The sequence below is a fragment of the Boleophthalmus pectinirostris genome, unplaced genomic scaffold (assembly GCF_026225935.1).
Source record: "Boleophthalmus pectinirostris isolate CB_2022bp ecotype Guang Dong unplaced genomic scaffold, ASM2622593v1 HiC_scaffold_13, whole genome shotgun sequence".
NCBI classification, from domain to species: domain Eukaryota; kingdom Metazoa; phylum Chordata; class Actinopteri; order Gobiiformes; family Gobiidae; genus Boleophthalmus; species Boleophthalmus pectinirostris.
The window spans coordinates 33988690-34015125 of record NW_026571036.1 but is presented as its reverse complement, the minus strand read 5'-3'; the positions used below and the strand labels follow the sequence as shown (position 1 = coordinate 34015125).

Below are 26436 nucleotides of genomic sequence, written 5' to 3'. Positions count from 1 at the left end.
CACATTATAATAACTATACTTTAATTAGCTTTATTAAAGCATAAAGTAATGGTCCAAGTGGAGTATTTAATTAATTAAGGTGTAATTATAGTGTTACCCACAGATTTCTTAGAAACATCTTCTTAGAGGCAAATGATGATTGTTTGACTAGTAATAAAATCTTTGAATCTGAATTTTCTTGCTATTTACATCAGTAAAGAAAACCCTCCATATAATATTTAGAGAGCTGCTCTTAGTTATTGAGCAAAACTATAATAAGATCTTCTATTACAAACCTGCCTATTTTTATTTCACCTTGTATTTTTTCTTGAGATTGTGTTCCATTTTTGTCTTCTAACCCAGTGGCTCTGAAACTTTTCAGAAGTAGTCTTGGTCTAATCTAGGATTAAATCAGGTCTAAAACTGGACTAGACCGTTGCCACTTCAGTTCTAAACTAGAAATGATCCAAAAGTGAGCAAAAAAGTGGATAAAATAAACTCTAATTTAGGCAAACGCACAAGCTGAAGAGCTGGCTAAATACCACCTGAGGAACCTAACCTATTACATACCTCTATTGTATTGTATTACAAATCATTAACTTTCTTGCAAGCCCACCTCAGGAAAAATGTTACATCTTTCTTGTAAATTGACATCTACATTTTATTATAAACTACCTTAGGCTGTTGTGCATAGGTTAAACATAATAGGGGTTAGCTCTGGCCTGTGTTTTGTGTTATTACTGAGCGAGTCACCTTCATACTCGGCAGACAGACTCCCACCTGGCTCTGGGACGTGACCAGAATCTATTACACAACCATCTCTGCTCCTTTAATGAATTAGGGAGGGGGAATCAAGTGCTCAATTAAATGATTAGCTTCTGAGCTACAGCAAAATCCAGTCAAAGCCGACGTATTAGCGCCAATCTGCCTCAAACAGACCTGACCATTGTCCCTTATCACAGAGCTGAGTGCTAGCGTTTTCCTATCAACGCTAAAGCCTTCGTTGCACATGTTTCCTCCCTCGGTTACTGTTACTCTTTCAATTCTTCTAATCATTATTGTTTCGTTTATTCTCTGCGCACCTCTCACACCCTCTCTTCATGGTTTGCCTTTCTGTTTGTCCCAGCAGGCTGTGGGGGAAAGGGAGAGTTCTCATGTCCAGATGAAGGCGCTGAGCCAGCAGACAGAGGCAGCCCGCAGGGAGCTGGCTGAAATCCTAGGCCGCCTCGCCCATCGGGAAGAAGAGCTGCGGCGCAAGGACGTGGAGCTGTCCGATAGTCGCCAACGGCAACTGTCTCTGGAGCAGGAAGTCAGGGAGGTACGGGCTACAAATAGAACTATGTACTGAAGAAGAGATGTACTTTTCTGCGCTTATTTGCATTTGCTGAAAGTTGACATTTTCTTCTGTGTGGTGCTCAAATTATCTGCTAAAATCAAGCCTGGGTTTTGAAAGTGCATACAATGTGAATACTAACTTAATACGAATTGCCAATGCTTTCTTTAGGGATTAACTAATTCAGATTCATTATTGCTCTACTCAAATACAAAGTGAATAATATAATAATATATATATATATATATATATATATATATATATATATATATATATATATACACACACACACACACACAGAAAATGTACAGTGGCTCTAACAACACATTGACAGGTTTCCAACTGATAAAAAATTAGGACCGTGGTCATAGCAAATAAGAATTTAAAATGAAATCTGAATTTCACAAAACATTATTAATACATTAAAAAAGTATATTTTACCGCAACAGGTAAATATTTCCTAGTATGTGTTTTCAAAGGGTGTTTTCAAGTATATAGTCCAAATAATCCCTTTTTTTCTGTGCTGCCCTAATACTAAATGACTTACTCATATGTTCATTTACCGACTATTTACCAGGTACGAGAGGCCTACACCTCTCTAGAGCAGGAGGCTCGTAATCAGGTGGCCATCCATAAACGACTAAAAGAAGAAAACCAAAGTCTGGAGGAGAAACTGGAGTCACAGGCCCGAAGACGACAGAAAGACGAAGAGCAGCACGCGGAGCTCCAAAACACCGTCAAACAGGTCACATCGTCTCATGCTCAGCTGGTCCAGAGGTTATCAGAGGAGGAGAATCTGAGGAAAGAGCTCCAGAAGTCTCACTCAGAACTCCAGGACAAACTGAGGTCTGTGCAGGAGGAGAGGACCGCTTTGGGACAACAGCTGCAGCTACAGAGGGAGGTGCATCAGAAAGAACTGGACAACATGAAGGTAGGATGAGAAATATTGAAAATTATTATCGTAACATTATCAATAACTTTGCATTGCATTGCGTAACTTTTCTGGTGGTGGGTCTCTCAAATGCTTTTTCTCCATGGAGATGTTTTGCTTTGTCTGGAATGTTTCACAGTATGGTATTAAACCTTTCAATCTTCATGGAGACCAAACCAGACCAAGTGACACGTTAGATCTGTGGAGTCAGAATGCCTGTTTTTCTGGCAATATTTGAGCTATAACACAACCCGTGATTGAATAAATGTAAGATACAACTGCTTAATGTGGAATATTCCAGGCAGAGCAATGACAAATCCATAGTAACAAGCAGGTGACTGACCCACACCAAAAAGTTGCATAGTGCATCTTTTAAATTGTGGTGTTTTTTCTTGCAATAATCGTAGAAATAAAATTTTATATTGTGACACCACTAATCGCAATTGTTGTTTTGGAGACTGGAGATTGAGTATATCATCTATAATTTAAAAAAGAGTTAATTAAAAATAACATTAAACATTTCTACCAATTTTATCTTCCAAACAAGGGTACAGAGAGATATTTCTCCTCTTTTGTGATTCATTTTATGTTTCATTCATGTTTTGTGCGATGCTTCCCAATGCATTGTTAAAATATCGTCTGAATATTGTTTGTTATCAACATAAAGGCAGCGCTGGAGGAGGACAGGTCCAAAAAGGAGAGGGACCTTCAGGACATGCTCAAACTCTTCACACAGGAGAGAGATGAGCTACAGAGACACCTGAAAGAAGTCAAGGTAAGTCCGTCACTGCTTGATACAATTTGCTAAGGTCAGTGTACCTGATGTTTACAATGTTGATACTTTATATTCCCCTCTTTCCTTACGCATTCCTCGCTTCCTAATTATTCAGTTTTGCCATCACACCAATTCTAGCAACAACGCACCACCATTACTTCCTCATTCGCAGATGCAGACAGCCCACCAGGGTCTCATTTTGAGCTCAAGAGCTGCTTTTACAATAAATTTAAACTGGGGCAAAACAAATTTTATTGCAGGAAAGAAATCTGGTATAGCCCCTTTTACAGTTCAGAAAAGATACATTTAAAGGTCCTATATTACACTAAATTGACTCATTCACACATGTTTGAATAATCCTGCATTAATAGTCTATCTATTGCCAAAACCTCATAGTGCTCTATTCCACCTTGTGATGTTATGAACTGGTAGTTTTCAAGTACCACATGACATCACAAAGTGGAACAGAGTGTTTACAGTTTGAGAGAACACAGCTTTCATTCAGCTTTCATTTCATTCAGGGTTTATGTGTTAAACATGTGTGAATGAAGCAAAACACAACTCCAGGTATGTTTTTAATTAGGAAACGGCATTATAAACACAGATACAAGAATATCTATTTATTAACTATTAAAAGTATTAGCTGCTAGCCTATTTGGTTTGTCTTTAGAGGTGGTCAGATCTGGACTTTATTTTCAGTTTAATAACATAAGAAGCCAACATATGTCTAAATGTGCTAATAAATGCAGAGCAAATTTAACCAAATGGCAACATTCACAGCCCATGAGGTGATACAATATGACGTCAGTACAGTGGTTGGGTTTATTTATAGTCTGTATGGTGATTTTGTGCCAACTTCCCCTGTTTGTAAACCATTAACTGCCATTACATTTAAGAATCTCCAAAGAATCTTTAGTCTAACTTTAACTTTTAATATCTTTAGTCTAACACTAAAGGTGCATTGTGTAATTTTAAAGTGGAGGGTCCGCCACCTGCTTGTCTCCATGGAAATGTTATTGCTTTGTCTGGAATGTCCCGGTATAGCATTAAACATTTTTATTTACTCAATAGCATGTTTTAATTGACCTAAAAATTTGCATTCTTACTGTGACTGGGCTTGCCTTTCCACAGAGCTGACATGTAATTTGTCCCTGTGCTGTCATCTGCTGTCTCCATAGAGATAAATAAGTGTAATGTCATACTGTGGAACATTCCAGGCAATATCTCCATGGAGTACAACTGCAAACAAACCCTCCACCAGAAAAGTTACACTGTGCACTTCCTTTGAGATCAATAAAGTATCTATCTAGTATTGGAAAAAATTTAACCTTGATACTTCCCTTGTTATATTTCAACAATTTCATTGTCACTACAGCCCTAATCAAACTTGATGCTCTGTGCTTTTTCTGAAAGCAGTGAAAGCAAATGAATTAAAACTTGACTTTTAATTTCAATTTGCTCAACAAAAGAAAAATTGTATCAAATAGCAGCAAGTTAATTGACTGACTGAAGCTTCAAACAGGCACAAAAACCCTGTAATGTGCAGGCCCTGCTCTTACCTCGGCCTATAATTGTCTCTGTCATGTTAAAATCCCATCTCCCATCTGCTTTTTACCTCTGTCACATTTGAATGTACCTCAAACGTCCTCCAAAAGCACAGTTGGCGTTCAATTATGCATCTTCCACTTCACACACACTTCCTGTCAAATCCGTGAGCGATGGCAAGGTCATAAGCCAAGCAAAGAATAAACACGGATCAGGGTTTAGCGCTTTTTAATTGACACTCCGGATCTCATGGGCTCCCGTTTGAAATTCCGCACATGGAAGACACGCCTCAGCCACTAAACATCTGGCAAATTTACGCCGGCTAAACCCTCATTTTGTGCACTTTTGCTTCCATTGTCCTCGGAGTACGGGTGAATCGAGGATATATCTGCTCCTTAAGTGTGTGCAGTGCCCCGTGGACTCCAGTTCTTCCAAGGCTCCGAGCGTGAATATTTAAAAAGGCCTGATATCAGACCTTTCCAGCGTCATCGAAGCTGGTTGGGAGATAGGGGACTCTACTCCTCCGTCGGTATCTCCCAAGATGAGCCCTGGTGGGTACATTATTTCTTAAGGGGGCATGGTGCTCGCTGATACGCTCCAGTTTGGGCCATTAACGCACACTAAATGACATTAATATCTGACATAGCTCATTGTAATGGTGTCATTTGTGAAGTGCGCTAAGGACAAGGTCGTAGGCTGGAATGTGTAAAATGCTCGCCTCAGGGTGCAGCAGATGTCCCCAAAGAGGCCCACCCAATATTGGAGCAGTTTCGCCCCAAGCTTCTGTTGAGATTTAGATCCAGTGGACTGTCAGGCAAAGCTTTAACTACTCGTATATTTTTTGTCCTTGCGTTTCTCCATTTCTATCCTCTCCCTCTCACTGTCTCAATGTTAATCCGTCTTTTAATGCCCCCCTCAAGTCATAGTTCTACGTTTTCCATCTGTTTTTCTTTACCCATTTCCAGAAGACGTGTTTTGCTACTTTGTTTATGCCTTTTTGGCTTTTGTATTCTTATTATCTTTACAAAGGAGTATGGTAAAGAGGCCATAAAGATTAACATAATACCTAAATTTACAGAAGAGGGAAAGTCAGTTCTATGAATATTAATTTAAGAATCACCAAAACAATAGCTAGTGAGAGTACCTTAGTTCAAAACATCTGAACATACTATAATAACTTAATTTATAGAATTAGAAGGGCAGAATAGAAAGATTAATGCCATACTGTGAAACATACCAGAAAAAGCAATAATGTATCCATGAAGAAAAGCATTTGATGGAAAAATGGATGGATAGTTGTGCACCTCTAGCACAACTATCCATCTTGCAAGAAACAAAATATATTGCTGAGGTTCTACATTCGACAGTAAGTAAATAAGTATTTATATAGCGCTTTTCACAGACATATATCCACAAAGTGTTTCACAGTAAAAAGTCATCAAAAGTGTGCAGCAAAGGTACAGTTATATATAAATAAATAAGGTTAAAATGCTTGCTCAAAGAGGTAAGTCTTTAGGTGCTTTTAAAGGCATCCGCAGAGTCCAAAGAACGAAGGGAAGGAGGCAATTTGTCCCAGAGAGGAGGGGCAATAGCCAGGAGCTAGTGAAGCCCTTTTCAAATAGCTGTGACAGAAATGTACCTTTTTTATTTAAAGGTCCTATATTACACAAAATTAACTCTTGTGAGCTTTAAGCCATGTTGAAATGCTGTTACCTTATCAAAAACATACCTGCAGTTGTGGCTTTGTTTCATTCACACATGTTTAGGTAATTCTTTCTTATTAATCTGTCTACATCTCCAAAGCTCTAAATGCTCTATTCTACTTTGTGATGTCATGTAGTGGTACTTTTCAAGTTAACAGCTACCTTTTTTCCTTTTGTTCAATAGAGAATGGTAATTCCAGGGCTGAAATCATCCAAATGAAATTATATGGAGTTTAAAAACACAGTGGAGCACTTCCTGTATTATCACATGGGAAGAACAGAGTGTTTTCTGTTTGAGAGAAGAACTCAGCCCAAAAATGTGTGTGTGTTACGTAAGAATGAAAGAAAACACAGCTCTAGATATGTTTGTGAAGAGGAAACAACATTATACACACATCAGAAAACAGAGTAATATGGGCCCTGTTAACGTAAAAAAAAAAAAAAAAAAAAAACACTTCATGAAATCCAAAATTAGCTTTGTTTTGGTCTGGGCCACAGTCTACCTAGAAAAAATACTGCATGTACATTTTAGTTACATCAGAATCCATGTTATTTGGTTTATTAACATTAAATAATTCTCATTACATATCACATTTTCCTCATATTGTGTTCCCTTTGCATTTGCATTAGTGGCTTGGTTTAACACTCAATTAAAACTCATTATAGACACACTCAACCAAACGAAGTACTTAAAGTGGAACAACACAGCTTTACACGCATTCCATGAAATAATTAAGCCATTGCGTCCGTGTAGATCTATTACACTTTTAAAAACCCTATCAACTTGTTTTATGTTGGGTTTGCTTTCCCCGCCGGATCGCCCAGTGGCTTTTATAGCAGTAAATGATTGCTTATGTCCACATCTCCTCTGTACCAGGCAGATGCAGCCTCCGACAGAGAGCTGTGTGAGGGGCTGCGCATCAAACTGGACAGGATGAAAGATGAGTGCGATAAACTGGCAGCGCAACTGAGCTCAAAGGAAGAAGCACACTCCCACCTCCAGAGAAAGCACCAGCTCCTGCGAGAAGAACTGGACCACAAAGTAAGCAAGACCTGCCCACGCTCAACTCAACATCACAATCCGTATTAAAGGTGCGCTGTGGAACTTTTCTGATGATTGGTCCACTACATCCTTGTCACCATGGAGTTATAGCTGAGAGAAACTATGTTATTTGCTTTAAATGTTCCACAGTACAGCAGTAAACCATTCATTTTTGTATTTGTTCAATTACAAATATTTTTATTGCTCAAAAATACCTTGAAAAATATGCCTTCTTCCTGTGACGCCTCTCGACAGATCTAACCTGTAACTTGTCTCTGATGCATCATCTGCACCTGCTTGGAGATACATTTAGGTACATTTAATGCCATACTGTGGAACATTACCTACAAAGCAATAACATCTTCATGGAGACAAGCTGGTGGCTCATCTCTCTCCAGAAAAGCTACACAGCGCACCTTTAAATTTTCTGTATTGTGCTTTATATTTGGGCTGCTTAGGACACCATTGATGCTTCCTGTTGTTTAAGTATAAATGTTTGTGTTTTGGAAGAACCTCAAAGCTTTAATCAGTATGACATGATTGAAAATACCAATAGGGTGTGCTAGGACTTCATCTGCTGTGCTATTAAATTATGTAGCTTATATGCAGCAAAGATAGTTGTAGCTATTGTCAAAATGATTAAACAATTTGAGCTATGAAATTAACATAATATTATGGACTATAAAAATACTTTAAAAACATGAAGGAACTTTTTACAATGTAGTGGCATTTAAAAGGGCCTATATTATACTAAATTGACTCTTGTGAGCTTTAAGCCATGTTATAATGATGTGCAAAACTCTTGATTTACCGGTCAGTCTTCGTTCCCACCCTCACCTATGGTCATGAGCTCTGGGTAGTGACCGAAAGGACAAGATCGCGGATACAAGCGGCCGAAATGAGTTTCCTCCGCAGGGTGGCTGGGCGCTCCCTTAGAGATAGGGTGAGGAGCTCAGTCACACGGGAGGAGCTCGGAGTAGAGCCGCTGCTCCTTCACGTTGAGAGGAGCCAGTTGAGGTGGCTCGGGCATCTTTTCCGGATGCCTCCTGGACGCCTCCCTCGGGAGGTGTTCTGGGCATGTCCCACTGGGAGGAGGCCCCGGGGAAGACCCAGGACACGCTGGAGGGACTATGTTTCTCGGCTGGCCTGGGAACGCCTTGGGGTCCCCCCAGAAGAGCTGGAGGAAGTGTGTGTGGAAAGGGAGGTCTGGGAGTCCCTGCTTAGACTGCTGCCTCCGCGACCCGGCTCCGGATAAGCGGAAGAAAATGGAATGGAATGGAATAATGATGTGCTTTGGTTTCAGTCACTTTTGTTTCAGTAAATCCTTGTATCATTCCTTCTTTCACTTTTTCAATATAAAACCAGAAATAAGAAAACTAAAAAAAAAAAAAAAATTCCAACATAGTTCAGTTTTCAGTCAATTTTGTGTTTAAATGAATAATGGAAAAACTCATAACAGCCGTTTCCCGTTTCCGTTACTTAAACTGTGATGCCAGACTGAACCAGGACTGATCTCAGTCGTGGTCTGGTCCTGGTCTCAGTCCTGGTTTAGACCTAGTTTAGTCCTGGCTCAATTCTGGTTCAGTCCGGCATTGCAGCTTAGGTCACGTACACAGGAAACGGCCGTTATCTGTTTTTACCATTTTTCATTTAAACACAAAATCGAAAACTGAAAAAAACAAATTGTTATCCGATTTTTCATTTTGGTTCTGGAGACAAATAAAAAAGAAAATAGTTGCTGTTTTTTTTTTTTTTTTTCTTATTTTTGGTTTTATCTTGAAAAACGAATGAACAAATGACACAATTCTCTGTTCCACTTTGTGACGTTATGAGGCAGTTTTCAACTTAACAGCTACCTTTTACCTTTGGTTTTGTAGAGATCGGCAATTCCAGGGCTAAAATTATTTAAATGAAGGTGTATGGAGTTTAAAAACACAGTGGAGTTGTATTACCTGTATTACTACATAACATCAGAAGGTAGAACAGAGTGGTTGCGTGGAATAACTCAGTGTAAATGTGCAGGGTTTGTGTTTTAAACATGTGTGAATGAAACAAAACACAACTCCAGGTATGTTTTTGATGAGGACAACATTCTAACATTAGGGTAATATGAGCTCTAAAAAGTCCTAAATACTCTGTATTACCGAAAGCATGCACAAATGAAACACAATAACACTGTAGGTGTATTTGCAGTGAGGATGCAACAAAATGCTTAAGAACTCAAAAAAAAAAGGAGCATAATGTACCTTTTTCAAAATAAAACTTGCACCGATAGCAGAATTTCCAGCGTCATGGTTTCGGATTGTAAAAGGCATATCTTTTCCCTGGGTTGATGTCGTACAGTATTTGTGCTGATTCTAATTAACTGTGACAGCGGAGGTCCAAGGACATGAGAAGACAAGCTGTAAAGATACAAGTGTGTATTTGGCAGCGCTGTTTCACTGACTCTGCAACTTTCTCTCGCCTTTACTGAAATTTGAGTTTGCTGTGTTATCTGATATAAAACAACACAGAGCACAGTGGACTCAGGGATAAAAGAAGGATTGGCTTATAATTCAGACATTTTCTTAAACTCTTAAGGCAGTTGTATTTTAAGTCTAGTTATCTGCTACTTTGAGCTTCTATCAGTGTTATGAGGCATCTGTTGTCAAAGTCATATAGGGCAGATTTCTGTTTTGTTTCATTACACACTTGATTGGCTAGTCTTGCATATTTTCTCCTCCATGACCTAAATGTTGTTTGTTTATTGTTTTTGCCTAATATGATCTGCTTTACTCTTTGCTGTGCCTGCAAACAGTGAGTTTTTTCACTTCTGTCAACCTTTTCATACAGAAAACTAAATATGTGTCAAACAACAATGCTCAGAAAAAAAAATGTTTCAAATACCTGATCAATGCATACTATAGAAAATTTGTATCTATCAATCTATGGCACATGTCTTTTAAAAAGTGAATAGCATTATAACCTTTTTTTCTGTTGTTGAAAAGTTGTAAATAAGCGTCAGTAGCACCTTCCATAATAAATCTTAATCTACAGCCTTTAGCACTGCCACAAACAAGGTTGGTGTCTTATTAATGGAGATTTAGCTAGTCCATTAGCTTCAAAAAGTATATATCTCTCATAAAGGCATTTTATACAAGTCAAACCCAGTAACACCTCTTTGTACTGGTAACTGGCTTAGCTTTTTCATTTATGTATTTTATTTTTATTCAGGAGGTGTCATTGTGAATCATGGTGACTAGTAATGTCATGATTCTAAAAACATTCTATACTAAGGAATAGACTCAATACTCAATACAGATTTAAATACAGTCGTCCCTCACCTTTCATGGTCTCGCTGTTTCGCAGATTTTTTTTGGTGAAATTTTGCATGCTTTTTTTTTGGTGTGTGTTCCTCCCCCTGAGTCTTGATTGGCTGTAGACCATTGTCAATCAATCTCCTCCGTGCCGTGACTCCTGTACAGTACAGAATGCGTTCAGCTGCCAAATTTACATAAATGTTCGATCACAGTGTGATTCTGAAGTGCAGCATGATTGGGCAATTGCTACACTTACCTCCATGAGGTGCGGAGCTCTCAGTCGGTCCTTTCTCCTGTGGTCACCTCCGAGCCTGTCCCGATCGTGAGTCCTGGTTCAGTCCTGGTTCAGTCCTGGTTCAGTCCTGGTTTACTCCTGGTTTACTCCTGGTTTGTCCTGCTTTAGTCCTAGTTCAGTCCTGGTGTAGTCCACCTCTTCAGTCCTGAATCAGTCCTAGGTTAGTCCTGGGTTAGTCCTGGGTTAGTCCTGGGTTAGTCCTGGGTTAGTCCTGGGTTAGTCCTGGTTTAGTCTTGGTTCAGTCCGTGGCATATGCAGCGCAAAAGTTTGATATAATCTCGGGTTAACGGGCGGGTGCGGTGCTGTACTGTGCAGGTGCGAATCTCCAAAAACAGACCCGTGCGGGACCCTGCGCTGTGGGGCTCCATTACGGAATAAATTAATCTTCGGTTCATTACATAAAGAAGGAGAAAAATAACCTAAGGACGACAGCAGCAATAAATTTTAAGAAGGATGCAAAAGGGTTGTAACTGTCCTGTGTGAGAAAAGTGTTAAAACAGATATAATCATTGTGAAATATAAAGTTGACTACTTTGCGGATTTCACGCAGGTTATTTTTAGAACGTAACTCTGCGATAAACGAGGGACCACTATACCACAAAAACAGTAGAATGTCATTTTCGATGTTAAACTGTAGTACCAGTACTTTCTTTCATATTACCATGTGGTCTTATATCTGTGGAATCCCTCAGTCGTCCAGGTATATGTGATCTTATACTTGTTCTGATACGGATCAAGATTATTCAGGAAAGGTGTTTTTCTGTCCTGTTAATGTGAATTTGTTTGTATCAATACTACCTCAAACAAGTATCTAGTTTCGATACCAGTTTTAGTATCAATTTCCCATACGTTTGATAACCCTAGTGACTACTTGGCAGATTTTTTCTCCAGAAGCCCATACTCAGAAGATTGTTTGCGAGTAAGAACAAAAAACAAACAAAAAGCTGTAACCTTCTTCAATAATACTATATAAACGTACGAGGTGACAACAATGTTTGGTGTAACGTTGTTTGAGGCATACCCAATTTCATATCTACAGCTCCATTGCCTTTAGATAACAGACTTTTCACCTTCATAAATCCACTCTGTGCACATCTCCAAAACCTCGCAAAGGTGCAGCCATGCCAAATCAGCAGTATTTTTAAAAGCATTTTATTATCACGTCTTCAGGTGTTTTATAACTACAGATGAAGTATTGAACACTATTCCCTCAACTGACAGACCGCTGATAAGTACTAGGGACTCTATTGGGGATCCATGTATTGATCTGATGTAAGTGAAAGCAGAAAAAGCGGCTCTTATTAATGTTACTGCATAGGTGGTTTATTGTCAGGGGACTGTGTAATGATCCAGGTCCCTATGTCTTTTCCCATCGACTGACCCTGAAAGTATTGACGTGAAAAGACAGGATTGTGGATGAGTCATATGCTATGTGCCATGTGGAGTAAGATGTCCTCACAGCAACTTTTGGCTGTTTTTTCAAATATTTGTCCAGGTGATTGACAGGGAGCCAGGTTATTTTGTCATAACCTGCCCAGTTACTGATGCACAAATGTTTTATTATGTTATTATTTAGCCTGGATCGGGGAAGTGGTTCTCATGAATACGTTTGTTACTAACATTATCATTCAACTTTTGTATTATTTTTGCTTGACAATAATGAAAATAGATGTTCAAGCACCCTATATTACACAAAAATGACTCTTGTGAGCTTTAAGCCATGTGATAATGTTACCTCACCACAAACATACCTGCAGTGTTTTGTTTCACTCACACAAGTTTGAGTAATACTGTATTATTAGTCTGTCTACATCTCCAAAGTTCAAAATGCTCTGTTCTACCTTGTGATGTCATGAGGTGGTAGTTTTCAAGTTAATAGCTACAATTAACCTTTTAAGTTAAGTGGAGATTGGTAATTCTAAGGCTGAAAGTATTCAGATGATTCTAGTGAAGTTTATTGAGTTTAAAAACACAGTGCAGCACCTGTATTACCACATGACATCACAAAGTGGAGCAGAGTGTTTTCCATTTGAGAAAAGAACACGTCCTAAATATGCAAGATTTCTGTGTACGTGTGAATAAAACAAAACACAACCCCAGTTTTGTTTTTGATTGAGAAACAACACATAACATAAATCTGAAATATGGATAATATGGACCCTTAAATATATTTCAATGAGTAATTCATAAATGTGTAAAAACATTCACTTTAAAATTTGAAACCTTGCAAAGAGGACTGTATACTTCTGTCATGCAACTGTGGCAGGAACTTGGTAATACTATGCAGTAGGGATGGGCATGATTAATCGATTAATCGATAATTGATCATTAAGAATTTCATCGATTACATTAATTTTAATCGACAAACCGAATGTAGGTTGCTGTGCTTAGCCTGACCAAACGGGTCTGTACATGTGTCTCTGCACTCAGAAGGAGCAAGCAAACACAAACATTCGGTCAGTCTGCAGCGTACCGAAGCACAAATGTGTATTTAACAATGATTTGTACAAGAAATTCTACGCTTTCTGTTGCATTCGGGACAAGTGGGAGTCCTTGTGCACAGTGTACAAAGCAGCACATATGTTTCGGTGTCCAGTGGGAAAAAGTTTTACCAGGTGAGAGTCGCGCAATGTCGATGACGATTCCCAACCTCCCACCCCCGTACGGTGTCCTGGTTTTGATAAACGCAAATATGGTCACACTAACCTGTACACTGAATCATGTCTTTTAATCCAACAGAAATTGACCGCATCAGCAACACAAGAGCTGTAGTTTTATCTTCGCTGAGTTTATGCAAATTAGCGATGCGGTTTTAAGTTTCGTTTCTGTGAGAGTTGCGCAAAACTGAATTAAACACATTATAATGTCAAACAGATTGATGTGGCTCTAGAGTCGTTACGGTTTATATGTCGTAAAGTTTAATTTATTTATGCAGATTAGTAGTGCAGATAGTAATAATAACGATGATCATTTTAATATAAAAACGTTAATGATTAATCGATAATCGATCGTTAATTCTTCCGACGATCGATTAAGAAAATTTCATCGAATGCCCATCCCTACTATGCAGTGATAATGTTGAATGTTGTGGGACTTTTATCTACTGATGTCTGTACAAAATACTTAAAATGTAGGTTAAATGTTGAAACTGAGTGAGAAAACAGTTTACAAAGTAGCTGACCATTTTCTGTAGTTCTTGTATAATAGATTTAAAATGAAACTGTCGTTAGGCGTAAATAACAGCAATTGTAAACCATATCATCTGCACTCAAATCCTTTCAAAACAGCACAATTCAGAAGTAATTCATAATCATACTGTAAGTAAATTTCACATTTTCTTTTTGAATTAGTCTTTGAAACTCTGATTAAATAACCTCTCACAGGGCTGATTTGGGGCTGTTGTCTCTGCTGCGTTAAGGTCAGGTTAAATGAAAGAAGGCGCTGCTCTGGGTTTCTCTGCATTCCTTTCCAAATGGCACAATTCAGGTGTAATTCATGATCATATTGTAAATCAATTTTCCCTTTTTTCTTTTTGAATCCATCTTTGAAAATTTGTACTAAAAGAAATCTCACATGTGATGGGCTGTTGTCTCTGCTCTGTTCAGGTCAGGTCAAATGAAAGGAGACGCACATCAGAGTCGGAGCTGATCCTGCTGAAGGAAAAGGTGTCTAAGATGGAGGAAGAACAAGAGGTCGTGCTCACAGCCCTGGGAGACGAACTGGATCTCGCCTGCCGCCAACTCCACAAGAACGGAGAAGATAAACTACAGGTACATACACTATTCTGTCTTAGATTTGCTTTAATTAACTGTGTACTAGGGATGTAATGATATCCAAATTTTGCGTATCTCACGGTAGGATATTTATTGGAATATTTTGTGGACGATTACATAATTGTAAATATGCTACTTTTCTGTCATAATCAAAAGAATTATGATTTAAAAGTGCTTAATAACAGTTATTTCATCATGTAGATTATACTGAAACAAAGCAAAGGATCATGGTCTATGTAGTTTTTTTAACTGTTGCTGCATGATCACAATGTATTTAAGTAAAGAAACTTGGAATTTGCTATATTGTGATGGCCCATGATAATATTGTGAAACTTTTGATGATACGATATTGTGATATTTAGAATATTATTACATTCCTACTGTGTATATGGTGTTTTAATAGCATTGCTTATCGTTCCTGGTTCCTTTTTTTGTGAATTTGCAGCTTTATCTTCAAAAGCAGTCAAAATAACTAGCTACTGCAATTTCAAGTATTATGTGACATCACACATGACTGCCCTGACTAAAGATTGAGATTACAAATACTTGGCTGTAATTAAATAAGGACAAAATTTATAAATTTAATGTCAGACTGTGGACTATTCTAGGCAAAAAGCAATACTATCTCTACGGAGTTAAAACAGTGTCAGACCACCCACCAGAAAAGTTACTGACCCTTTAATCAGTTCCAAGTTCAAATTATTCTGACCATTTCACAGTGATAAAGGAATCCCAACTCTATAATGTAGCCCCAGAATGATCCCCGTGCCCTCTTATTCCTGCTTCTTAAACTGGTTCCTTCTGCCGCTCAGGGCTAATGAACCTAGCCAGCTCTTATCTGCTGATATGGATTTGCTAATCTCAGCCAGCAGTCTTCCACCCGGATATTTGAGCCAGTGCCGCGCCTCATTTGTAATCTGTCATAGTGAAAAGAAGTCAAACTCGCCCCTGATTGGCTTAATGAGGGGAATCATTAACAGTTAAGGGCTGTATTAGTTTGCAGTTACCCCAAGATAACCTCTTTTCTCCCAGTTCTTGTTGCCACAGCCAAAATGGAGGTAAAACTGTTGTAGTGAAGTATCAGTGAGCACAACTTTTTTTTTTCTTATTTTGTTTTAATTCAAAAGAACAAGAAAATAGTCCCTTACTGAATTGCAGTGATAATGCAATGCAATGAACAGCAATATTAGAAAGCCACCGAGACTTAATTCAATTCAGATTCTAAGTTATTAAGACAAAAAAAAAAAAACACAGATTGCTATCAACTAAGCAATTATTACATTATAAATTTTGCATGATGTATGTGTAGTTAACTTTGATGTATGTGTAGTTACTTTTCTTATGCATAGAAAGTTAATGTTGGATAAGTTAGGCTACGTTCAGACTGCAGGGCTTAACGCTCAATTCCGATTTTTTTGTGAAATCCGATGTTTTTGCGAGGTCGTTCACATTTTCAATTAAATGCGACTTGTATTCGATCCCCTGTGTGAACAGTAAACGGCCCAAAAGTGTCCCGCATGTGCACTGGAGACACGATGACGTCAACCGCAGCGAGCGTGCTCTGTGTTTACGGAAGTTGTCCAAACATGGACGCAGCATCGAGCACCTGGAGATTTTAAAGTTCCTCTCGTAACGGAGCCAGAACATGAACAACTTACTTGTTTTAAGGAGGAGATTGAGAAGGAGAAGGACGAGGTTTTTGGTCGTGGTGTTTTGTGGAGCAGCGGCAGCGTCCGTTGAAAGGAACGTGTGGATGTGGAGACGGAGTCAAGAGTGGTGAGTGGTGATGTGCTTCGCTTCAGTGACACGGAGTTCATTAACAATTTTCGCCTACTTCAGCGCAGAATAGTGACGTTGTGTCTTGTTGATAACTTGTAGGTGGATGAATGCACTTTGGCCATTCACACTGAAGTCGCATGTCAAAAGATCAGATATGTATCAGTTTTAGGAGCACATATCCCAGTGGTCTGGGTCGCATTTGAAAAAATCGGATCTGTGCCGTTCAGACTGTCATTAAAAGATCAGATACAGATCACATAGGGGCCAAAAAATCGGATTTGGGTCACTTCAGGCTGCAGTCTGAACGCAGCCTTAGATGACTCCAAATTAGATAATGGTTCACGTCTATGTTAGGGGGCGCTATAGTGATCTTATTTAAATGCAGGTGGAGCTGAACATCGTCCAGCATCTGAGGAACATTGACCTAAACCAGGTGAATAATATAAAGTTTTTGATGATTAAACAACATTATAACATAGATGAGAAATAGTGTAATATGTGCTCTTTAAAGACTGCATAAAAGATACTAAGAAAATATTAATTGTAATAAAAATCTAAATCCTGATTAGACTGTAAGAAAATTCTAATATAAGTTTTTGGCATACTCCCCATTCTCTAACTCACTGTTGTACCACTGGTGTCAGAGAAAGTCACACGTTCACTCTGAGCTTAAAAGAGACATAACCTGTGCTATTGCTTGTTAGCTGGGGCAGACTCCAGATTACCTCCACTTTTGGCCTTTTTTCACTTTAACTCAGTAGACAGCACTTTGAACCTGCAGCTTTCTCCACCTTCTCAACACTTCCACCTCCTGTTTGCCTGCCCGTGCTGCTGCTGCCTTTGATTCTGTGGGAAGAGTAAAAAGAATCGTAGCGCCATGTTTTATCCACCCACACAATCACACGCTCCGCCACACGCCCGTGATGGGGGCCTCTACACAGCTGTGAGCCGTTCAGACGCTTTGAGCTACCGTGGCAACATCTCTGGGATATTCATTTTGCTTGGAACTGAACTTGAGTGACGTTGTGGGGAAAATGGCTTGACACCTGTGCAGCGCCGGCGTTGTTTACCAAAGCAAAGGACAGAAAAAGCTCCAAATGCTCCCGCTGACTGTGGATCATGTGTAAACACGGAGCCATGAGGGGCACTTGAGGAAAGCAGGCCGTAGCATTAGCCTTTTCATGATTCTGAGTGGGGGTGCGAGCAGGTCTGCACCTATAGTCAGAGGAGAGCTACTTCTGCTTTGCCTTTTTTCTGCCGTATTTTTCTGCCTTTTCCTCTCTCTTCACTGCAGAGACTCTGGTTCAAGGCGAGCAAGATCATCACTTTTTCTTTGTGCACACTACAATACAATAATCTCGCAGTATGGCAGAGTTTCTTTCAAAATTCAAACAGCTTATGGCCTGAACCTTTAGACTTTCCCTCCAGGACAAAGTATATTGTCAGTTGTGGAGCACTTGCAGACCCATGTCTAAAACTACAATAGACGTACAGCTACTTTATATTTTATAGACTGCACTGCAGCTGTAGCCTCCAGTCAGGCTGGCTTTTTATTATAAAACCTGCTAGGACATTTTAAGCAGTTTGAAAGTTCCATTTGTCCAGACCTGAATAACAATTGCTGTTAGAACTCTGCATTTACATAGGACAACTAGGATTAACCATATCAACTCATTTTATTCTGACTTTGGGTAATCACCAAGCCTGTGGGCTAGGGATGTAATGGAGTTTGTTATAAAAACAGAAGCTTTACTGGCTTGTGTTTATTTTGCAAGAAATATGAATTCGACACACAATTACACAAGGTAGTATGTAATTATGTACAGTTAGTTTTGCCTCTGTACAGAGATATTGCAAAAGCAGCTGCTGGGGTCAAACTGAGACTGCCGTGTTGTTTGCATCTAATTATAAAGCAAAAGAAAAATTGAATTCTGTCAACTGAACAAATATTTTTGAGTGAATTGGCTTCTTCAATTCAATAATTACAAAACTTTTAAAGTAGAAGTAAGGCTAGTGTGCTGTTAGCATGCTAGTTGTTATTAACATTACCATCAGACCAAAACCCTGCTCTCTGCCTCTGAAAGTTGTGAAAAGCTCTTATAAACTCTTTGCAATGTTGGTGAGAATGCTGCTAAAGTTTGGATAACGGAGGCAAGCAGTATCTCATAATCTTCTACAATGGAAACCTTCCTTTACCTTTAGTTGACAAATGCATGTGGTACTGTAATAAAGTAAAGGACCTTGTTTAGGCTGTGTGTGTGGTGTGTGTGTGTGTGGGTGGGTGTGTGTGGTGTGGTGTGTGTGGGTGTGTGGGTGTGTGGGGTGTGTGTGTGGGTGTGTGTGGTGTGTGTGGGTGTGTGTGGGTGTGTGTGTGTGTGTGTGGGTGTGTGTGTGTGTGTGTGTGGTGTGTGTGGGTGTGTGGGTGTGTGTGTGTGTGTGTGTGTGTGTGTGTGTGTGGTGTGTGTGTGTGTGTGTGTGTGTGTGGTGTGTGTGTGTGTGTGTGTGTGTGTGTGGTGTGTGTGGGTGTGGTGTGTGTGTGTGTGGTGTGTGTGTGGTGTGTGTGTGTGTGTGTGTGTGTGTGGGTGTGTGTGTGGGTGTGTGTGTGTGTGTGTGTGTGGTGTGTGTGTGGTGTGTGTGTGTGTGTGTGTGTGTGTGTGTGTGTGTGTGTGTGTGTGTGTGTGTGGGTGTGTGTGTGTGTGTGTGTGTGGTGTGTGTGTGGGTGTGTGTGTGGTGTGGTGTGTGTGTGTGTGGTGTGGTGTGGTGTGTGTGTGTGTGTGTGTGGGTGTGTGTGGGTGTGTGTGTGGTGTGTGGGTGTGTGTGTGTGTGTGTGGGTGTGCACTTGTTTGTGTGATTACCCCAAGCCAGTGTGTGTGTGTTGTGTCAGCAGTCATTAGGAGCTGGCTCACAGTTTGAATGTCTGATGCTGACACGCTTGTCTCAGATGGATCAGGGAACATTCTCCCAGAGCTCATTTTGACAACACACAAACACAAGCAGGAGCCCAATGTGTGTGCGTGTGTGTGCGTGCGTGCGTGTGTGTGAGTGTGTGTGTGGGATTTGGTCTGAAGTGCAATTACTGTTACACATAGAAGCACTTTAATGTTAGCTGGATCGAGCATTTAAAAACTGAAATTCATGTTTTGTTTTGTTGTTTTTTTTCTAGTTTTTTAGGTTTTAATGTTGTCAAGGCTTTTAATAGGCAAAATAATCTATTTTTAATTAAGTTGCTCTACACACCCAAACAAGAAACAAAGTGTTCAATTGTGTGGGCAAAAGTTGAGACAAGTCAAAGTACCATTTTTTGTTTATTTTTTTCTTGGATTTGAAGAAAACCTTTGCTTCACCAAACATACTGTAGCAACTTCACAACAATACAATACTTCAACCTTCAATCTGTATTTTATGGTAACACATAATGGTACAAAACTGTATGCAAAGCTTGGTCAATTTTCTTTTCGTTGGTCATTCCTAAATGCATAAAGCTATTATGTTACCTGCTAATGTCTTTTACCACTGACAGTATAAATCTGTTAAAAAGTTGAGTACAAATGGTTTATTCCTCAACTTTCTAATTCTTCACTTCCAAGACTCACCTCATCACTCATCTCATTAGTTCTTCTATTTCACACAGTCTCTCTTGGTTACCTAAACAGCCATAACAGATAATGGAGGATGCATTTTAGTTTTTGCCAAATGCACTGCACAAATTTATTTCTGATTTTCTAAATGTCAAGTTAATTATTTTCAAATTTCGACGAATGCGTTCTGTAGAAAGTGCTTCTTTGAAACGCTGCCAACGTGACTCACTTGTGTCTTTTTCCTGCTCTTTTAACAGGCAATCTTGCAGAAGCCTGGATTAGTGCGAGACCCCCACCGCTGGTTAGCTGAGACAAAGGTAAGGATTTAAAGCAGCGAATGCGGCTTTCCATCCGATCCTTCACATAATGGAGAGAACACAGGATTAACACGTGACATGATGAGCATAACATGGTGCTTACACTGCTCTATTCAATTAGAGGGCTTATATAACCAGGAACTTTGATTTTCCCTGCTAGAAGATACTCATCCCTCAGCACTCACAGGAATACATTTTAAAAATTGTTGTGCAGTCATGTGTTTTCAAATTTATCACCTAGGATTATCCAAAAAATCTGATACTTAGGGTGATGATACTTAATAACTGTAGGCACTGCTCTGTCTGAAGTTGTTTCTGAAGTTAGACTTTAAATTGAGCTTTATTTTATCACAATATGACCAGAAGGAGCTGAATATGTTTGGAACTACAACAGGTGAGATGATGTGTGCTGTTAAACAAGTTTTTTACACTTAAAATTCCAGTCACAAAAAGATAACTAACACTAGTCAGTTTTTTTTTGTTTTTGTTTTTTTTTAGTTAGTCACTCTGAACTTTTTGTTGAAAATCTTAACACTTAAACAGGACCATGGACTCTTGTATTGATATAGGCTCCTGAAAATGTTTTATTTGTATTTTATCTTAAACTATTACATCTTAACCTTTTTGGTCTGTGCATTGTGTCACCATGGTAACTGCTGATTTCTCCCAATAGAGGTAAAAGGTAGAACAAAGGAAGAACACCCCCAGCATGATGTCACTTCAAAGTATCAATTAACATTATTCCATTCCGCCCTGTCCACTTTTGCCTCTAGCTACTACTAAACTGAACTTTTTTGTGGTGGTACTTCCAGTTAAGCGGGAATCCCATTCATTGCTATGGAGAATTTGAGAAAAGTTTCACTGCTAAAATATAATATAAAGTAGGTTGATTTGTGTGAAATATTCAGTGTTCATGTGCACCGATAAGTCAACAATGCACCGATTTTCTGGGAGCCTTTAACACAGCTTTGTTTATGATCTGTAACTTTGCCTGGTGGAATCACATGCTTGTCTACATAGAGAGATGAGATTCACGTCACCCTGTGGAACATTCTTGGCAAAGCAATACAATCTCTATGGAAACAAACGGGTTACTGACCCTCCACCAGAAAAGTTACCGTATATAGTGCACCTTTAAGATACAAACGGAGCCATTTCTGATCTTTTGATTCCTTTTCCCCCGTCAGTCGAAGGTGCGCTGGCTTTGTGAGGAGGTGCGAGAGCGTAACAAAAGAGAGCAGAGTCTGAAGAGGCAGCATCAGCACACCAAGGATCAGCTGAAGGCCCTGAGGCACAGCCGAGACTCTGAACAGGCCGATCTCCTACAGCGTTTAGACCAACAGGAGAAACTACTGCACTCACTCAGCACAGAGAAGCACGGTACGACTCTACAAACACATAATGCACCCAAATAATTCAGTTTATACAGCCTTGTGTTTAGGGAATGGAGAAAGTAACTAAAAGTGCATTGTATATTGTGTATTCTCCTTTAAATTTAGAATAAACATTGTTGGTAGAGCGGTCACAGCCACAGTCCCATGAATAGGTGAGTGATTCCTTGAAATATAGCACGTTTCAAGGTGCTCAAACACTCTATATCACAAAATGTAAAGATTTACTACTATACTATTAACACATTTTCACCACTATCTCACAACTGACATCTCACACCACCTGACACCTGTAGTGGTAGTAGCACTAGAATGAGTCATGATCACTTTGAATGGGAGTAGTAGTAGTAGTATCTCAAATAGAGCCTTTCACCCACTAACCCAAAGTAAAGTTGACATCTGGCTTTGCATAATGCCATTGTGCCCTACAGCAAGACACTGCTCCCTTTATCACTGAGGAGGTGAATGAATAATTTATCTTAATTGTAAACCGCTCCTGAAAAGACTATTAATATTTCAGTAATTAGTAATCTTCCTACTGATCGACCAACTGCACAGTAGTTCATGCAAAAATAACTAATTTTGAAATAAACAATGTATTTCTAAAGACAGATAGTCTTTTTACTAGTAAATACAAAGAACACAAATCTTCATCTAACTCACTCACTAATTTCTCCTTTCTGCTGTGGTTAATAAATGTGTCAGCTAATACAGATCTAGATCGCCTAAGACAAAGTTTGTCAAAGTTTAATAGCTTATTGTTATGAAAATATCCCAAGAGCCCACTATCGTCCTCCACAAAAGCATCGCAATAAAATTCATAAGTTCAAGCATGTTTATAACCTAAATAGGATGAAGATTTATTTCTCAATGTTCCTATTTTATTGGTGTAGTTGTTGTCATCAAAACATCAAATGTTTGTGAACGTATATCGTAAGAAATTTTGGGATTTAAATGATGATCAGTTGCCCTCGGATCCCATCCAAAATGGGACTAAGACAACATGGCTTTGTCCAATTCATTGACCAACTAAACGACTACAGGCCTACAGCCCTAAAAATTAGCAATTAATTATTTATGAGAAATCAAATATATTTGTCTGCAAACTTTCATATTTCCTACTTGGACTAATGAAAGTATTTTTACTCAAGTAAGTCCTTTGAGTACTTTTATTCATGTTGTTTTGAGGTAGTGCAAGTACTGATTCTTTTTTTCCTCACCTCTTGATTTTTTGCTGTTCGTTTGGGTTCACATGAATCATAAAATATGGCACATACGATTATCCCCTGTCAGTGTGAGTGAGTTTTAAATAACAGTGGCTGGTGTCTGTTTACAATGACTAATGTTTGAAAAGGCGCCATGATGTGCACGGAGTTCTGGGAAAATTGACTCTCTCTTCTTCTAATGAGCTGTAACTGCCAGAGGAAGAACAGTCTGTTTTGGTGCTTCTTCTGAACAATACAGAGACAAGGGTCTAAATTGGATTCCATTATTATAGAACAAGAGAAGGCTGGACCCCAGCGAGACTGACAGGGACAATCAGTGCGGTTTCATTCAAGTAAGAAAATTTGAGTTATTGGCTTTGATTATAGCAGGAGTGTGCATGTCCTTATTCAATGGCAAAGCTGTAATTTTCAGTTTTTCTTAATGGTTGCGCCACACGTGAATAATTAATTTGTGGACAACATGCATACAGGACAAAGCAACCCATTCAGACTAAAAACTGAGAGAAAAACATGAACAGTTTTTGATACAGATACACACTTTTATAAAGGGAAAGTTAAAATTTGAGGTTTATGTTGCTTCTTTACTTGCTGTTTAACATGATGCAGTTTGTTGGAAACTTCCTATTTCTTATATTTCTGACTGTGCTGACCTTATTATCCATCTATTAAGTCAGAAGTTGACAGAGAGTGTTTCCTTTGGTTTTGGTACTTGAAAGGTGGGTACCGATGAGTTTTTGGTACCTATTCCGGTATCAACATTTTTGAGATCGACATTATAGAAGGCAAGGCAAGTTTATTTCTGTATCACAGTTTGTACACAAAGTAATTCACAGTGCTTTACAGAATAAGAAAGACATAAAAATTACTATACAGATTTAAATAATCAGCATAAAAAACATATAATAATCATCAAATTTGCATTAAAAGAGAAAAGTGTGGACCAAAACCCTTTCAGACATAAGCAGCTAAACAGAACAGTTTTTAGGCTGGATTTAAACTTAGTCAGAGCAGAGGCCTGTCTCACATGTTCAGGAAGAGTTCCAGGTTTTAGTTGCATAAAACTGAAACGCTGACTCCCCGTGTTTAGTCGTGACTCTGGGCACCAGCAGGGGGCCAGTCCCTGAGGTCCTCAGACTGTGAGTTGGAGATGGTTCATATGAATAATACTGTTGCATTAAATACTTTGAAGAAAAGCTGCTGTATTTATAATTTATTTTTTTCTGTACCAATAGCGTTTTAAAGAGGTAGTATAACTTTTGTGGTGGAGGGTCTGTCACTTGCTCATCTCAAGATATTTTTAGCTGGGATGTTCCACCAAGTGACATTAAGCTTATCAATGTCCACGTAGATAAGATGGTAATAAACTGTAACTGGGTAATGCAAGATAGAACATTAATGCACTTTTGTAAATCCTTCTAGGCAAAGCTGTGACATCTCCATGGAAACAAGGCAATAGTAACCCCTTGTTCCCCTCCACTCCCACCCCAAACAAAAAATGTACATACATATCTCAAAATGACAAACTCATTTCTCTGGAATGATTAAGAAAGAATGATGAAGAGAATCGTATAATCTCATCCTTTCTTCCAGACTTCCAAGCCCACCTTTTACTTTTAAACCTGTCATTTTCATTCAAAGCAGTACATTATCTATTTCTGTGCGTCTTAACTGACATCATTGTCTATTTATCTACATGACAATTCATGACTGCTATTTTCTACACAAGTGTTCAGATTCTTAAACTTATACTTGCTTTATGAAAGTTTATGGAAAGTTTAACTCAATAAATCACACTAATTGCTTGTGCTGTAGCTTGTGTACCCAGGCACGCATTAATACACTTTATTTATTAATATTATATGTATTCATTCACTATATTTCAACCTTAATTTTGTTGATAATGAATTTGAAAAGTTTCATGTACAATAGAAATAATCACTTGACTAGTTCACTAATCAAAAAACTAATCACTGACAAGTCAACCACTCAAACTGTTAGTCACAACCCTACAACATAACCTTCAATACCTCTTCATTTCATTCACAATAAATGCATTAGATTATATTAAAAGTACATTTCTCTGTAGTACTTCCAGCTTCAGTGACGAGATACCAGCCCAATCATATTATGCACAAGAGCTGCTTTTCCTCTGCTGTATCAGTGCTCCCAATCAGCATCTGACAGCGCTCGTTCTGCCCATCTCCTCTGCTCCTCTGCTCCGATACCACTCTCCAGTAATTAGAACTACACCTAATCTACGCTCCACAACAGCTTCCAGATCGGCTTATTTCAACCACGGGAATTAAGATTTTATCAACTTTTACTTTGAATATGGGTAATGCGCTTGCTTGCTGCTCCCTTTTGTGAAATTATTATTGAGCGGAGCTGGGCTTACAAATTCTCTGTATGCTTGAATAGGCCCTGTATAATGAACCATACCTCACTAAAAGCACTAATGGCATGCCGCATTCACAACAACGCATTTGAAATTCTAATTATGTCCTCATTTACCTGTCCATCACTCGTTGTTTTTCGCTGTTGAAAATTACATTGTAAAAGTTGCTGTTTCGTTAGTCTGCCGTCCCCTCCATTGTGATATAATGGTGTTTATTTATGCTAAGCAGGCTTTTTGATGTGTCATTTTACTGGCTTCTTTAGAAGTATAGACATGAATGAAATATGTATATTATAGCTTGGAGAGAAGATGGAGGAAGTTTGGTCTGCAAAATTGAAATGGCAAAATCACAATAATTTTAGCCGATACCCTATACTTAAAATGTGAATTGCATAACTTTTTCTGATGGCGGTCTGCCAGCTGTTGCTCTCCATGGATATATTATAACTTTGCATACTATTACGCAGTATGGCATTAAAAGTATCTAGTGTATCTAGTATCTCCAGTAGATGACACCACCAGGCTTTGTCCGATCTGTAGAGAAATGAACCCACTCACAGTAATACATTTCAGATGGATAAGTCAATGGCAAACAGAACATTTCAGGTAAAGCAACATCTCCAGTAAGACAAGCAGGTAAATGGTAACTGTAAATCGTCACATTTTTCTGTAGCGCTTTTTCACCTTCAGGGCACTCAAAGGGCTTTACAACAAGGAACCACTTACCCATTCACACACACACACATTCCCACAACCAGTGTACACAGACACTGGGGGCGAGGTGGGTTAAGTGTCTTATCCAAGGACACAACGACAGCATTCATCTGTGGGAGCTGGAATCACGCCAGCCAACCTGTGGATCAGTGGATCTGACCGCTCAACCAATGATGTTTATGTCGAGAGTGTGATTCAAACCGCCAACCTTCAGATTACTGGATGAACACTCTTCCACCTGAGCTACTGCCGCCCAGGTGGTGGACTCTCCTTCAGAAAAGTTACAAAGTGCATCTTTAAAGGTCCTATATTACACAAAATAAACTCTTGTGAGCTTTCAGCCCTACTGGAATGTTGTTAC

General features: G+C 39.0%; 1 protein-coding gene across 4 annotated transcripts in view; it reads left to right on the top strand.

Moving 5' to 3' along the window:
- The window catches only part of LOC110162776 (centrosomal protein of 128 kDa), a 74256-nt gene that overhangs the window by 19721 nt on the left and 28099 nt on the right, over positions 1 to 26436 (top strand). The window contains exons 14-21 of one of the 4 annotated variants that reach the window (XM_055149615.1): positions 1106 to 1297; positions 1890 to 2243; positions 2911 to 3018; positions 7144 to 7308; positions 14508 to 14672; positions 20290 to 20349; positions 21537 to 21729; positions 23239 to 23298. In XM_055149615.1, coding sequence (XP_055005590.1) covers positions 1106 to 1297; positions 1890 to 2243; positions 2911 to 3018; positions 7144 to 7308; positions 14508 to 14672; positions 20290 to 20349; positions 21537 to 21729; positions 23239 to 23270 — 1269 coding nt within the window. In that variant the 3' untranslated portion in view covers positions 23271 to 23298. The remainder of the gene's footprint in view (positions 1 to 1105; positions 1298 to 1889; positions 2244 to 2910; positions 3019 to 7143; positions 7309 to 14507; positions 14673 to 20289; positions 20350 to 21536; positions 21730 to 23238; positions 23299 to 26436) is intronic. The other 3 variants (XM_055149613.1, XM_055149612.1, XM_055149614.1) reach the window with 3 other exon arrangements.